Source organism: Rutilus rutilus (assembly GCF_951802725.1).
Source record: "Rutilus rutilus genome assembly, chromosome: 25".
NCBI classification, from domain to species: domain Eukaryota; kingdom Metazoa; phylum Chordata; class Actinopteri; order Cypriniformes; family Leuciscidae; genus Rutilus; species Rutilus rutilus.
In genome coordinates, this window is record NC_140229.1 from 10,036,291 (window position 1) to 10,053,700 (window position 17,410).

Below are 17,410 nucleotides of genomic sequence, written 5' to 3' on the forward strand. Positions count from 1 at the left end.
GGATAGTCTAGTTATAAATAAATAAATACACAATAAATAGTATTGTTAAAAATTCATCCTCAAATAAATATTAATATACAAAAGTAATACTCATATAAATAAATAGATAAATAAATAAAATGTAATAAAATAATATTTTAATATAAAAAAGTATATTTGTAAAAACCATCTTAAAGGGGTCATGACATGATATTTTAATATGTTTTGAGGTTCACTTATAAAGCTAATACGTTTTTTTTGCACACAAAAACAAATATATATTCTGACCTTCTGTCTGAAATGATCTGTTTTTAAGAGGCGGCTCCTTTAAGGCTGGTCAGTAACCGGCCACTGTTATGATTGGCTAACGCCATTATATAGGAAACAGTATCAATGCCTAATCGCTATAGCATGCAATTAAGTATTTTGAAAACATTGTCCATATAAAAACCGTCATTTACATACAAAGCATGATGAAATCATTTATTTGCGTTTTTCGATGAAGCTGCTGTCAGATTTAATACAGCTGACTGCTTCACATCAACAAAAGTTCTTTGCAAACTCTCCATTACACTGTGCCTCATTTACAAAACAAAATGCTCCGAACAAACATATAAACCTCTGACGCTATTAAAATAAACCATCTGATGCTGGGATCCTTCTGAAATCTACAGAGACACCAAAGAGCTGTTTAAACGGGACGCGTCGAAGCGAATGTTCTTTCACTCTTACATTTGTCCTGTTGTCGACAGACTCAAGAGGCGTAGAGTATGTCAGAAAATAAACGCACATCTGTTTACTGTATCCAGTGTAGACAGCGACAGTGATTATAATGGAGTCTATTTGCTTTTGACACAACACTCATATCCAATATAGGCAAATGTCAGCCGTTAAGTGACTGAATGCCAGTGGGCGGGGTCTATGGTGCCATGATCTATTCGTCAATGTCTTTCTAGAGGCCGTCTTATGCAAATATATTTGCCAGTGTGACGTCACAGATCCCGCAATATCCAAATGAGATATTTTTGGAGCTTGATTAAATAAACTAGAGTGGTGGACACAGAAATGTTGACGATGGGTCCTGTCTCGACTTTTTGACTCGTTTAGAATCGCCTTTGACCGCTTCAGAGTGGCTGGCCACGGGCATGCACGAACATGTCCTTAAAACAACCCTTAACGTTCGTTTTCAAAGCTGTGCAACTCACCGAGTGGTTAGTGGTGTTCGTTGATGTTCCAAAACAAGTAGCTTAGCGAAATACAGTTTCTGTCGTGTTTTATTTGGCATTTTGTAAAATCCCATTGATTTCTGTTGGAGGACTCATTGCTCGTTGATATTACCGCGCTACCGGAAACGGAAAAGACGCTTCAGACTCAAATATCGAGCGGAAGTTTATACGCGGTTGTGAGGTATCTGAAAAAATAGTTCCACTATAGAAAATAACACGGATTGAAATCATACATTGCACCGGTATATTTGTTTTTAATCATCAACGAACACCACTAACCACTCGGTGAGTTGCACAGTTTTGAAAACGAACGTTAAGGGTTGTTTTAAGGACATGTTCGTGCATGCCCATAGCCAGCCACTCTGAAGCGGTCAAAGGCGATTCTAAACGAGTCAAAAAGTCGAGACAGGACCCAACGTCAAAATTTCTGTGTCCACCACTCTAGTTCATCCAAAACAAACCAGAAAAGAGACTCAAAGTGCTAAATACCAGCATTATAGGCAATAATATAGGCATGCACATAAGCAATACAATCTGCAACATCTAACTGCCTCATGAGTCTACAGCAGCACTTCTGAACAGGAATGACAGATGTATTAGTAATGAGACCAAACACAGTCACACACACACACACAGAGCAATTTTTCAAAGAACAGTACGATGCAAATAAGCCCTTGCACTGGCACTGAGATTCGCTGCAGTTTCGTCAGGACTAGTGCCAATGTGTCCACTTAGCAACACACTGACTGGCACTGAACACAGCATCAAAACTTATCTACCAGACACGCCTCACACACTCACTCCGGACCAAAACACACACAAACAACTAGCTTAAGTTTAACTAGCTCTCTAAATAGGGACATATCTTAGCCTTCTATTATTCATTAACATTATTAAGAACAGCATGAGAAGTTTAACCGTGCAAAGAGTCTAGCAGATAAAGCACAGCATGCTATCAGCACATTAATTAAAGCATCAAAACTAAAACTAAAATCTAAATATGTTCAAAAATCAGAACCATGTAAGAGGGGAAAATATTAACCAATAATTTCAATATGGTTCTCTTTCCCGGTGTCATCCAAAGACTAATCGCATTGTATAAAATAATCTAAAATAATAACCAGAGATAAAGCACATCATGCTGTCAGCATGCTAATTAAAGCATGAAAAAGAAAAAAATATAAATATAAAAAAATATAGGCTATACAGTATCTAAAATAAATATTTTTACAATATAAAACTAAATAAATAAATTATAAATAAGGATTTAAAAATAAATAAATATATATACAATAGTCAACTTAATTATTTTGACTAGTCAGTGGTTTTATGCCCTTGATATCCACCATCATGACTCATCTCTAAAAGTAATTTGTTCCCCCTGAGAACATTCCAGAAAGAACTTCTGAAGACATATTGCATCAAATTTGCCTCCAAACCACAACTACTATAGGTCAGAATCACATACACTATGGAAAAAAGACATACGAGATATCTCCTTTATTGTATCAACTCAATTTTTTTTATTTCAATGAACTTAAAACTTCAAGGCAACCAGGTTGCTCACTTTAAGTTAAACCACCGATAATTGTTTCCAGTGTGGGAGCAGTGAGTAGTGAACACACACTGCAAACAGTGGACACTCACACCCGATGGCGCCCAGGGAGCGTTTAGGTGTCTTCCTCAAGGGCACCTCAGTTGTTTCCTGCCTGTATTGAGAATCAAACCTGTGACCTTCGGGTTACAAGTTTGACTCTCAAACCATTAGGCCACAACTGCCCCATGAATATAAACCTGCTGCTGTAATCTCATCCAGCATTTGACATATGCCATTCATCTTGAGTCACGGAGGGCACAGCAGCACTGGCAAACTCAACCAGCTGTCTGGTTAATGGGTCACTGCCTTGACACCCTATGGCAGATATCCGATGCTGCAAAGCCAGCACACTTTTTCCTTGCCGTCTCTCTCTCTCTCTCTCTTTTGCCCGTTGCAATCCCATGAGAGGACAGCCACACCAGCAGCAGTGACAGAGACTAACAGCACTGGAATCCAGCAGAGCTTTCATACACTCTGATGAATGATGATCTATATAACTTAAACACACACAAAGGCGCCAGTCCAGACGGCTCTCTTTGCGACAATGCCAAGTGCCCCATACCTCACATGCTAATTACCACGGCAACACACAGCCAGAGAGCAGCTTGTTGGCTAACACATGCTGACCAGACATCTGGACTTCCTCTGGTACCAGGACCATATCAACTGGCTGCAGCAGCAATACACACTCGCACCCAGACTTTCACAGACAAACAGACAGCTAAGGACACAAATGAGCACACATTTTCCACAGAAATGATATGCATGTCATATAAACAAAATGATCCACTACATACTACACATACCAGTTTTGCAGTATGTGTGCTGTGCAGAATCTGTATATTTTACACATGCAGTATACAGAGCTTGACCTTTATTTGAAGTGTGACTAATCAACCATGATTTTTACCATCTTTTCCTTGACTCATAATTTGATCAGACTTCCAAAAGTTGACATTTTCACACAAAATGTTATTAATAATGCAAAATAGTTGCTTATCACCAGATGGTGTTTATTCCAAAATGCAATCTATTGAGGTAATGTGACAACAATGTAGCATGCTATTATTTGAAACGTTCATCTCTGCATAATGCGTACTGTTTCATATACAAGGAATTGAACTGAAAAAGCAATAAAATCAGCAATATTGAACACTAATTACAGTATCTGTAACATTTATTGTTGCATGCTGCATACTTTCTCAGATCAAAAGATTTTTTTCTTTTAAAAGAAATGAATACATTTATTCAGCAAAGACAGATTAAATTTGCATTAAAGACTTTTATATTGTCACAAAAGATTTGTAATTCCAATTAATGCTGTTCTTTTGAACTTTCTATTCATCAAAGAATCCTGACAAAATCTATCACAGTTTCCACAAATATATTAAGCAGCACAACTGTGTTCAACACTGATAATAATAATAATAATAATAAATGTTTCTTGAGCAGCAAATCAGCATATTAGAATGACTTATGAAGGAGCAATGATGCTAAAAATTCAGCTTTGCATCACATGAATATTTTAAATTTTAAAATATATGAAAATAGAAAACAGTTACATAAAAATAGTTATTTTAATTTAAATAGTAAAAATACTGGTTACATTTTGTAGGTGTGCAATTCCTATCATATACTACTATTTAAAAATGTTGGGTAGTACAATAGTAATCAATGCACATAATGCAGCGAAAAGCATTCCATTATGTATCCATAGTATTCCGTTATGAACAAGCAATTTGTTGCAATGAAGCAGCATCTTAAAGGTAGGGTAGGCAATTTCGAAGCAGCTAGCAATAGCAAGCTAGCTTTGAAAGCCAGAGACCCCACCCTCCCCAGAACAACAAAAAGTGTTGCCTACCCTACCTTTAACAAGAGCTGTAAGAGATTTTTGCATTAAAAATCCAAATCAACTTCTATATCAATAATGTAAAACATTCACTGCATATATCAGGTCTCTCTCTCCATCTTCATGACAGAGCATCAGAGCGTTGTACACACATCAGAGAACGTACACACACACACACACACACATCCCATGAATAATCCACACTCTCTGCTCTCTTGATTTTTCTTCTATCGCTAAAGTGAGCTGCAATCAGGCGCCGGGGAACTTCTAGCCGCGTGGGTCCAAGGATTAATAATTAAAAATCCCTCAATAAGTCCAGATGCAGTTAACTCTCTGTGCCAATAGAGAGAGAGAGAGAGCGGGGGAGAGAGACAGTATGACATGCTTTCGTTTTTAATTCTCAGATTTAATGTAGACTTTCTGTCCCTGTTATCCTGGTTTAATTTAAAGGGTAAGTTCGCCCAAAAATGGTCATCAATTAATCACCCTTTTGTCGTTCCAAACCATGTAAGACTTTCGTTCATTTTCTAAACTCAAATGAAGATCTTTAAAATGAAATCTGAGAGATTTCTGTCCCTCCATTGACGGTCTACGCAACTACCGCTTTGACGCTTCAAAAAGTTCATAAAGATCCTGGTTACATGTGACAGGTTCATAATCTATTCTTAAAATAACCTGCTGGTTAGGCTAATAATCAGAGCCCTGTTAACTTAACTGTAAGGCTGTACAAGTGGGCAATAAATAGTTAAATATTAAAAAATATATACAAATATTTCGCAGTTTTTTGATGATATTATCACTTTTATTTATACAAACTAATATAACAATAAAAGCAATATTTACCCAAATATTGTTGTTGTTGTTATAATAATTATTACGTACCTTAATATTATTAGTCAAATAAACATTACTAAACAAAAAAGTATTTACTTATTTTAATAAAAACTTGTAAAAGAAATATTTCCATTTTTTTTATCGATTCACTGAAATGGACTGTTAGAACTGATTCATGGAAACAAAATCAAACTTTTATGACTTTCATTTATATGGACAAACATAACAATACACAGCAATATTTACCTAAATATTACTAATTAACTAAATAAAATATGAATCAAATAAATATTACTAAACAAAAAATATTAATCATGTTTTTACTAAAAATATTTAGTAAATGTCACACATTTTTGAGTGAGGATTTAAATGAACTGTCAAAGTTTTGAATCAATTCACTGACACGGATGGTTTGAACTGATTCGTGGAAATGAATCAAACTGAAATGAACCAACGCAGTTTCTGCTACTGAAGTTTAAATCAAAGAGGTTATTAAAACATAGTCTAATGAGATAGACTAATAAAAACATACCTAAATTAAATGAATAAACTTTGTCAAATAAAAGCACATTGAGATATACATCATTTTGCTTAATTTGAATACATTGTGAATATTAGAAATATCGGCCTGTCCTGTTAGGCAGCAGCCAAAACAAGCTGTGCTTTGCCTGATGAAAAAACAACGCAAAGATTAGAACTGAGAGATGCTGTTAATCATCTGTCCATTAAGCCATAATGTACAATAACATCATCTGACTGAAGTAAACAAAAGCTGCTTATCATCAGATCATCTGACTCGGGTAAACAAGCTCTGTCCGCACACTTCCTGTGAGCTTAGCTTAAATTAGGGAGCCTTGCGCTTGGCTGGACGGAAACATCGTGCGGGAGATTTTTCAGTTAAGGGAGAAAAATCAAACTTGACGGCTTGGATTTCCCCTCAACGCTCTTCTCTGAAATACAGCTATTAACTGGTCAACCAGAAAGATGAGACAGCGATTAACATCACTTATCCATCCTTTACTCTTCGTTTTTATTCCAAGGAGGGATTTTCCAAGGGTTCATCTACTTTAAGCGCTGCTTTGGCATAAACACTTCACCCCATCAAGCAGAAGCCGCAATCGGTTCCCACATGCAAATAGACCCGTGAGCCAGGCCCGTCTGAGAGGTGAGAGTCTGGTTAATGAACGAGAAGAGAGAAGAGAGTGGAACATCAGGTATTATTAACAGATCTGTCAGGGAAATGTAGAGCCGGTGTAATGAGAAAGTACTTTAGCACGGCACACGTTTCAGGAATAGCTTTCTCAGCCCAATGTCCGATCACTGAACTTCTTCACAAAAATGGAAAGCACACAAAACAGATTGAGAAAATGCACTGCAACAGTCCGGGCTTTTATCAGTTCACCTGGAAACACAACCAAAAAACACATTCTCCAATTCATAGGTGCACTCCTGACATGACAGCATCTGTTAACATTAGTTATTGCACTGTTTTTACTAACATTAACAAAGACTAATAAATGCTGTAAGAAAATATTGTTCATTGTTGTTAGTTCATCAATAGCTCCATCTAAACTATTTTTATTTCAAATAATTTTTCCAGCTTATTGCATTATTAGCAAAATGTGAAAACTCTATGCCAAACTCTACTGAATCATCCCAGTGTTATTTTAGAATTATTTATATATTTATGTACTATAATAGTATGTATTCATACTTTTACATTTTCAGTTTTCATTTTAGTAATTTGTATGGCTGGGTACCGAGTTCGATACTTTTTAGGTACCGACCGAATTGCCTCGATACTATCGAGTATCGAAAAATTACTTGTTCGGTACCAGATTTCGATACCTAAGGGGTTAACTCGTCAACGTCAGTGCTCAAACAAATACATATGAAATGCACAACGACACACCTAAAGTCGCTCACGCACATACACGCAAACTCTACACACACGAGACGCGCGGAACTCTCCGCGCGGAACTCTCCGCGCACATACTCATATGAGACGCGCGCGCGCACACACACACACACACATGATAATACTATTTCACAATGTTACAGTGTTACAAGTTTTACTGTATTTTTGATCAAACAAATTCAGCTTTGGTGAGCGTGAGCTCTTTATATTAAAAAAAAGTGTTCCTTTGTGCACTGTCAAACTGAAAAAATAAAACCAAAGTTTTTCTGAGGTAATGTGTTATGTAATCTTGTTAAAATTGGTATCGAAAAAAGTATCGTTCAGGAACCGGTATCGAAATTTTTTGAACGATACCCAGCCCTAGTAATTTGTAATGTGCTTTTGTCATTTATATATATATATATATATTTTTTTTTTTACTATTATTTAGCTTTATTTTTATTTCAGTTTTAGACATTTTGGTATTTCAACTTATTTTATTTTAGTTAGTTGTTGTAATGGCAACATTTCTAACTAAAAGCTGGAATACACTACACGACTTGTAAAATCGGATCCAATTTTAGAACACTAGGCATCATAAACTTGCCAACTTTGTAAATGGTCACAGAGGAAAATCTGTTATGCATGTTCTGTTCATTTAATTGGAACACTGGTAGTAGGACAGCTTGGTTTCAGTAGCGATGCGTCATATGCTACGATGTGTGTTCTAAAATTGGCTCATAATATCGAACATGTTTTGACATCCTCCAACTGGATGGAATCATAGGCTCCGTTTACACTAATGCGTTTTCGTTTTAACACTGCGTTTTAAAATGAAAACAATACTTGTCCATAATGCCGTTTCAGAAACGATCTCCGTACACACTAAATGGCTGAAAACGCATGTCACATGATCGTTCATGCGCACTGGGCACGCGCGTACAAGTCTAAACAGTTGCCGATTGCTCTAATAATAGCTTGCCTCTTGCACAGTATTATTAAATGCAGAGTTTAACTGCACAATGGCTGCTAAAATGGACAACAAAGTCAGCAAAGCTTGCGGTTCCGTCTCCATGTGATTGTTTACATGGTCGTCAAGGCTGGTCTATTACAAAGCCGTTGAGAGAGACGGATCTGGTCTGTTATTGTCGTGTTCAAAACTACGTGTGGTAGTTTTCAAAAGTCTCAGTTTTGGTCCGTTTACACTGAAACGCAACTCCGGTTTTCAAACTAAACCGGGGTCTGCAGCGTTTCTAAAAGTCTGCGTTTTCGAGAGTCGACAACTCTGGAGAAGTGAAGACGCCAGGCGTAACCGTAGCAAAAGCTATGCGTTTTTTAAAACAAAAACACACTAGTGTAAACAGGGCCATAGTCTGAAGCTAAAAAAAATCTGAAAAATCTGCAGACTGGCACAGACTTTCGCCACCATCTAGTTAACAAAAAACAAGCCTGAATCCCCTGCTAAGTGTCTCTTTATCTGAGGAGCTGCATTCAAATGACATTTGAGTGACTTAAGACTTTAACTTTAGTACATACATTATCATAGAAACCAAGTGTCTAATGTTTAATGCAATTTAATGTTACACCGTATAACAATTGTTAAAGGCTCAGGGAATGAGGCGGGAACCTGCGAACACTCAACGTAACTTTAATAATAAAATAAACAAACAACAAAACGAAAGTAAAGCGGCAGCCCCTCAAGGTCGACTGCCACATAAATGAAAACAAAACACCAACGTAAAGTCCCATGCAGGTCCTCTCTCATCCTTTACTGTCATCAGCCTTCTTTTTATGCTTCTGGAGTGACACGCAGGTGACGCTCATTAACACTCACACTCCGTTCCCACGGGTCTCTGCCCTGCCTGCTTCTCGCCACACACTGCCTGTCAGTTTCAGAACTAATCCATCTGAATGTTCTCAGCATAGAGTGTAATTACGGCATAAAGTAATTGGTCACAAAACGCTAATTTTGTACTTCAACAATCAAGCAGCAAAGATGGAGGAGTTTCCTCACAGCAGCGCAGCACTCTCCCTGTACAACTGATGACCATTATACATTCAGACAATCTCTCAGAAGTGATCGCAGGGGTTGTACCTTATATCCGGGTCCGAGCTGATGAATGGCAAAGATCTGTGCGGGGTTCAGCGCCTCACTGAAGACATAGACAGCTCCGAGCTGCCCACAGAACACCCGGTTAGCATCCGCAGTCTCTGAAGAGCCCAGGAAACATTTATCATAACTCTGCAGGATGGGAGAGAGGAAGAGAAAATAATAAAGATAAAGGAAGAAAAAAAACAGGAAGACAGACACCGAAAGTGGTTCAACGGATTGGGAGTTTTCTTAAAAGGCCCTCTGGAGCAGTTTACTTGCTATCTTCTTGCTATCATCTTGTTCTGATTAACTTTAGCTAGTCTAGTCACAATGTACTTTAAAGGTTTGCCTTAGGGAAAGAGGGACACTATGGCTTTTCCACATCTCTTTGATCCATAGAGACAAGTGCTTATCTGAACACGTATCATTTGGACCCTTCAGGTGCAATATTTTTTAAAGCTGAGGAAAAAAAGTTCATGATTTTGGCAACGTCGAGACGGTCCTGTGCTTCTCGAGGCTGTGTACCGGAAAAATGAGAACGGTGGGAAAGCTGCTCGCAGCACAAACACTTACATCATTGGTGTTGACGTGCCACGCCATGTCGCCGTAGGAAACCAGCTGGCCATTGACATAGCAACGGATTTCACTATTCCTCCAACGGTTGTAGATGTGCACTATGCTGATCATGTACCACTGCAGGAGAGGACAGGAAGTAGAAATAGGTATTCGATATTCACACAGCCAAGCATGAAAGGTCATTTACTTCAAATTCTTAAAGGTACAGTAGCAAACATAGTGTTCTTTATGCAAGAACATTTCCACCACAGAACAAGAAAACGTAATAAAAAGGTAACAGAGTCAAACAGTGCCCGCCCCCTTTTTCAGCAGCACTGGTTTTATAAGTATATTTTTCCAATAGGGATTTAAAAAAAAAGTCCTCATAAAGAGTTATAAGCAATGAAATTAGCCAATCAGCAACGAGGTGATTCATAACATTTGGCACTTTGAATTTGAAGTAAAAAAGTTATTGAAAATCCGACAAAAAGACAAAGGTACAAGACTGTGTACTTAACAGCTTTACTGAGGGAAAGAACTACAATCCCATAAAGCATTGCGAACAGCAGAATCAAATGGTGATGGATTACAAATGTTGAATTTATTTATAAAAACAATGTATTTTAAGTTTATCGCAAATAAATATTTAAGTATTTTGAGAGTGTAGAGAGATCGACATGATTACGCCGTTCGCAGTGCTTCATGGGGATGGGCGGAGCTACAGAGCTATTTTGGTGTGTGTTGCTTTTTTTGACTCTCTGATAAGTATAATTCTCTGTACAGCATCATGGGTAATGCAGTTTTTCACCAGGAATTCCACTGTTAAACAATTATTTAAAAAAATAACACCTTGTCTACACAAGAGGTGAGCGACTTGCGATTAGTGTATTGCGACTTTTCTGTCACAATGTCTGGCAATTTTGAGTTAACAATTGCGATTGTTTTGCACACAATTCTCACTTCATTTCTCACAGTTTTGAGTTTATAATACTTTGGTGCATTGGTGCGTAATTTTGTGGATGAAAGGATCAGTCAATATCATGAAATGCTTATTTCAGTATTTAATAATGCTGAACCATTCCTTCAAGCTTTGGACCAAGAAAATTCAGTGGAAATGACCCGGCCCCAAAATGAATATGTTCAAATAGATCAAGCACATAAAACATAATCTCATTACATGCTTCTAAACTGAGAGCTAAATTTACTAAAACAGAATCATTCTGTTTGATTGCAGCAATGCTAAAAGCTGTTTTGGCATATGAATTAAAGATCAGAGCCCTGACGTTTGAAAGCTCTCCAGCGAGGAATACAACAGCACGGATCACGTAAAAGTGTCAACCATGTGTCGTAATTCAAATAAATAACTGTGGCTTGTCACAGATCAGGAGATTTAGATAATGCAAACTTCCTCAAAAGGCCTAATTTCCCAAATATCCTCTCCACCTTCCGAGCATGTTATTAAAACGTAAGGCGATATTAGCTGGGGTGACGGGGGGGGGGGATAAGCCAAAATCTGCTAGACTGAAAATCCATCCCATAACTGAGATTTCATAGCTTTTAATGCCAGTTAAGATTTTACATAAATCCAAGAGAGGACTGTCTTTGTCTAGACTAGGCTTTGAATTTTGCAAATGCACTATATTAAATCACAGCCCTAGAGTAGTCCATTGCTGAACCTTTCCTCTGACCCCTTGGTGTCTATTGACCAATAACAAGCTGTGAACAACTGTGCTATTTAAGTTCTGGACAGATCTTTTAGCTCAGTTCAATTCAATTACATTTCTTTTTTGTTCACATCTCTGATCCTCTGTGATCCCTTGTTTTCTTCCCCTCTTTAATATCTAAGGAAGCTTAATATAAATCTAAGAGTGACTAACAAAGTGGTTGATTAAAATCCAGCCTTTTTGTCCCACCGCACTGTTTCAATAACAGAACAAAGTGCTGACTAATTGGGTTGGGTTGTGAAGTTCATTGTTACGCCGAGTACACATTTTCTCACACTGGCGTGTGTGTTTCTGGGCGAAGGGGGTATAGCTTGCATTCTAATTGGCACACAACCCTCCCTTGCCGTCCTCCTCGGTGAGCAGACAGGATGAGGTATCATATTCAAACATCCCTTGCCAAACTGATTTTCATTTGTCGTTTAACAACTCGTGCCACTGAGCCGAATTCATCCCACTGGGACAGTAAGAGGAGCCAAGTTATCAAAAACCAGATGTTGCTGTATCAGCCCACTCTGAGTGAGAAAAAAAAAAAAAAAAAAGAGAAAAGAAGAAAGAAAAGAGCGATAAATAGGCAGATCTTGTGTGCTAAAGGGGAAAAAGGTGGTATGGGAATAAATCCCTCTGGAATTCCCTTTGTTCCTTAAATGCAGAAGCTATCAAATCAGAAGGGCTTTATGTATGGCTGACTCAGTGGACATCAAATTTGTGCAAAGATAAAGACAGAGAGCCAGAGAGAGAGAGAGAGAGAGAGAGAGACAGAGATAAAGACAGAGCCAGAGAGAGAGAGAGAGAGAGAGAGAGAGAGAGAGAGAGAGAGAGAGAGAGAGAGAGAGAGAGAGAGAGAGAGAGAGAGAGAGAGAGAGAGAGAGAGAGAGGGGTGTGGTTTTATACAGCTGCTGCTGCCAAGGGGCTCAAACAGTTATTTGTGCTGATCACCTGATCATTCACTTCCCAGATATTCCCAGAGAAATAACTTTCAGGACAATGTTTTTCATATTGAATCACCATTTTAAGAAGAAAAAAAAATTTGAATGTGGGCTTGCAGTTGATTACTCCACTTATGAAAAATAGTAATAGTTTATGTCACCAATGAAAGAAAAGACCATACATTTGTACTGTAGTCTAGTTACGTCTACTTATGTGTGTAGACAGGCCAAAACTCACCTTCCTGGGCTGGAAGTCGTACTTCACACAGTGTTGAAAGCCTTTCCCCTTCGACTTCAATGATGTCACAATTAAACAGTTCCCCACAAAGTGCGCGGAGTAGCCAATCCCTTTGCTGGTTCGAAAACTAGGGGACAAAGAAAAGAGGAAAAAAGTGATTTTAGGGGAAAAAAACACAATGCTCGATGCTTGAAAAAAACACAATGCTTGATGCTTAAAAATAACTAAAAATAACAGCAATATGAACCAATATTTCAACATTTTTAAAGGCAACTTGCCCCCTCCACAGGGTTTCATTCAATATGAATCACCAAAAACAAACTCTAATTATATTCACAACATTCTCCCTGCCTCAAACAACTCAAAAACCTCGTTATTCAGTCCATGCTACAGAATAATCTGATTTCAAAAATGAATTGCACTTTTATAGTCAGACATGGAAACTCATTGAAAATATGGAGGGAGGATGTCAGGCTTTATTCTTGGCGGGAAAACAAACATGGCTGACTGAGTCATTGGCAGCAGTGATTGCTGGGAGCGCTGGCTGCTGTCGATAAGGTGACTTGCTATCAGTCGGTGCCGTTTCTCTCGCTCCGCGCCTGCACGGCTACATAATTCTATGCTGAGCTCACCACGGTAACATAGAAACAGGATTACATGCTGATTTAGCTGAGGTCAGTGGCCCTCAGACTTCTGAAGTGGTAATCTATACCTTCAATGTCTCAGCCTCAATACAGTGCAACCGCTGCTGCCCCAACATGGAGGATATACAGTACATCATTCGCTGTTACAAATATTAAAAAAGACCACCTGGTGGTAATGCTGTTGCCATGGTGATGTTGTAGAACATTATCGCCTGAGGTGCGCTGCTAATGCTAGGAGGACTGGACAAGATATATGTATACTGTATGTGTGTGTGTGTATATACATGACATATTACACCGTGTCATTATTTATTTAACAAAAATAAAGCCAAAATGGAGAAGCCATGGGTGACAAACTAAGTACACCTTATGATTAAATTGCTTGTAGAACTCTCTTACCCCGCAATAAGTTGAAGGAATCATTTTCTGTATGACTTTATCAGTCTCTTACATCATTCTGGAGGAATTTTGACCTGCTCTTCTTTACAACGTTGCTTCAGTTCTTTGAGGTTTGTGGGCATTTGTTTACACAGCTCTCTTAAGGTCCCGCCACAACATTTCAGTTGGGTTGAGGTCTGGACTTTGACTGGGCCATTGCTGCTGTAAGATCATTGCTGATGTCTTTCCTCATTGGCATTGTGTTAACACACACCTGAAGGCTTCAGGACCAGCAAACTGCCCAAACTTCTGCTGTTATAGAGGTGATCACGCTCGCTGATGATCAATTCATCAAAGGCATTTGATTAGCAGTGCCTGACTGCTACTCACCCTCTTAATTCCTATGGAAGAGTGTACTTAGTTTGTCACCAGTGGCTTCTCCATTTTGGCCTCTTTTTTGTTAAATAAATAATGACACGGTGTAATATGTCATGTGTTGTTGTTCATCTGAGGTTGTATTTACCTATAAGACCTGCCAAGGACCAGATGATTTTTTATTATGCCCCGATACTTAAAACCACAGAATTCAATAGGGTGTCCTTTCTTTTTCACATGACTGTATACTGTATACTATATATTTCTATTCATGTAAAAAGGAACACTGCATAACATAATTATATATATGTGTGTGTAAATTCCTTTTGAAGAACTGCTGTTAGAGCCATATAGATATTCATTTTATTTATAAGCATGTGACTTATACATTTATATACAAGTCACATTTATATATACAGTAATAATTCAGTGCTTCCTTAAGGCCAATATATTCAGTGTATTCAAGTCACACATCTACAGTATGTCTCTTTTCTTGGAATCAAAATCGTGACCTTGGCACTGTTAGTGGCACACTCTATCAGTTGAGCTACAGGAAATGATCATGTAAAATTAAATTATAACTGTATACTACTGTAACTCATTCTGCAGCCTTCGATACAGTGCATCGACAGATCATCCCATCTGTTCTCTTGACACCAAGCATAATGGGAACTGCACTCCACAAGTACTATAGGTCCTTCAGGGTATCTTGAAGGGGATTACCAATGCTTTTGTGCAAGAAAACACGAGTAACATTAAACCCAGACTAAAGAATAAAATGCTACAGAAGTGTAGAATATAGGCCTTTTAACTTAGCACTGACATTAAACTAAAGGTCAAAACTAACAAGGATCCTCAGAGTTACTCTGCAAGGCATCTTCAGTTTACGCTACTGGTTTCTAAAAAAACAACCAGAGGTTCTTCAGACATTCTCTTATGACATTTAGGAATTTTGTGCATTTCTCTAGTTTGCCCTCTGGTACGGCAGGCTTTTTTTGGTAACTGGAAAATAGGGCAGGGCTCATCACTCCTAAATTAGCAGTCTCTTCTTGTGGGCCAGCCCTGTAGAGACACTTACCACTTCAAACAGAAATGGTAATATAATATTTCCTATGCACAGATCTCCCGTTTCTACCACGCTGAGAATCTTGTGGCTCACAGGTGTAGGTCTAAGTCGCTCAGAGCTTCTGCAGTCTTGGCATTTACATTATAATGACTGACGACTGGTCAGCATTAAGCCATACTAGTACCTCTGCTCTTCCTTAATGTAGCATACACATCATACTCACCAGTATAAGTATGGTTTATCCTTGTCTACATTGATATTATTGAGTGGGTCCATTCGGAACCAAGTGTTGAGAGTGAATCCGTTCTGGTAAGGCCACTTAGCAATGGGCGGCAAAGCAATGGCCTGCCGGGGGGCAAAACACAAGGGAATTAGAAGCTGCATACTTGCACAATTAAAACAGCATTTGCAGAACAAGCTGGCATATAATCAACTGACCATTTTGTACAAATTTGACCTTGGTAAGATGGTATTTAATACATACAATTACATACAATTTGCACTCTAATAACAGCATCTGTGGTGTAGTGTTGATTACCACGGACAATATTTTCAGATCATTTGAGATAACTCATTTCTCAGTTTGTACGAAACAAAGAAAAACATTTACACACTTTACAGTGGAAGTCTGTAGTTGGAAATGTGAAGCTTCTATTTGTAACATGAATATGATTCAATAAAAATGATTTTATATTAATAATTATTCATTATTTAACATTTACATAATTTAAATTAGTGCTGCACGATTAACTTAATCATATCGCAATCGCGATGTCAAGACTACGCGATTATATGATGCAAAATGCTGCGATTTTATATTAAATAAACAAACTAGCGCTGTTAACGCAGCATTTTGCCATCCTTTGGCTAGTGTTACATGATCCCGCTCTTATTCAAGCAAATGCTTTTAAACCATTCATGCGCGATAAGACAAAAATGAACGCGCTGCCTGTGAATGTCCTGACTGACACACAGAAAGACTCGCGCTAATATCGTGCGTGCGCACAAAACAGCATGCCAAAATACAGTTCTCTTTCGAGCTTGAACGAACAATAACACACACAATTGACCCTTCGCTAAGCCACGCCCGAAAACCGCCACTGGCCAATCATGGCTTAGCAACCGTAACTAGGCGCGGGAGGTCTGGCAAGCTTTCGAGCGATTGAAACATGCCCAAGCGTTATGCGTAAAAATTGTGCATATCCTAAAAGTTTGGACGGGGTGGTGGATTTTGTTCCCTTCCCGAAACCTAAAACCCAAGGGGAGAAATGCCGGGCGTCATCTTTATTTATATAGCGTTTTTAACAATGTAGATTGTTCCAAAGCAGCTTTACATTGATAATAGGAAATTAAAAGTAAAGTGTTTTGGCTTTATAGCAGCTCTAGAATAAAGTTATTGTCCAGCTCGTGGATCAAGCAGTGTGATTAAAGGCAAGACGGAGGCTCACTGACATAACTTAACGTTACTTAAAAATATATTTCAGCATTTTGTTAATCGACGGCTAAACTAGTACCCCAATCCGATCGCGACTCTCCCGGTGTTAGTTCTAGTATAAGTAAAAGGTAGTTAGTAAAAGGAGGGAACATCAGGGGGCTTGCCGGAGATCTCCAAGGAAAAGGTTGGTATGCAAACTTAATCAGTTCATAACAGTAACGTTAGTCACTTATGTGACCCACGACGTGTGAGCAGTAGCCTGGCGCACTAAAAATATAAGCGGGAGAATGTTATCATTGCAAAGTGGTCAGGCTAATGTCTTGTGTTTATTCCACAATACTTATGGATAAGCTGTTTGATTTATAAATATTAGATTTTCAAATTTCACTCACCCTGCTGTGCATGCACATAGCTGTTCCTCAATTTGTGTGTTTCCCATTTGAATGGTCAGCGTATGAGGCGTCTGCTGCTTGCGCTGGGACCTAACGATCTAGGCTTTAGCTTCAATTTTGATGAAATTATTCTCTAATAGTTTGCATATTATGTCGTGGATATATCCCTCGAATGCATACTGCAGTCCCTTTTGTCTTGCTCT

At 38.3% G+C, this 17,410-nt stretch overlaps 1 protein-coding gene across 10 annotated transcripts in view; it reads right to left on the bottom strand.

Annotated features, from left to right (window-relative positions):
• Positions 1-17,410, bottom strand: part of nbeaa (neurobeachin a) — a 130,444-nt gene that overhangs the window by 53,399 nt on the left and 59,635 nt on the right. For all 10 annotated transcript variants that reach the window (XM_084401283.1, XM_084401282.1, XM_084401279.1 and 7 more), the window contains exons 5-8: positions 15,604-15,725; positions 12,918-13,044; positions 10,048-10,167; positions 9,478-9,624 (exon numbers count right to left, since the gene is read on the bottom strand). In XM_084401283.1, coding sequence (XP_084257409.1) covers positions 9,478-9,624; positions 10,048-10,167; positions 12,918-13,044; positions 15,604-15,725 — 516 coding nt within the window. The remainder of the gene's footprint in view (positions 1-9,477; positions 9,625-10,047; positions 10,168-12,917; positions 13,045-15,603; positions 15,726-17,410) is intronic.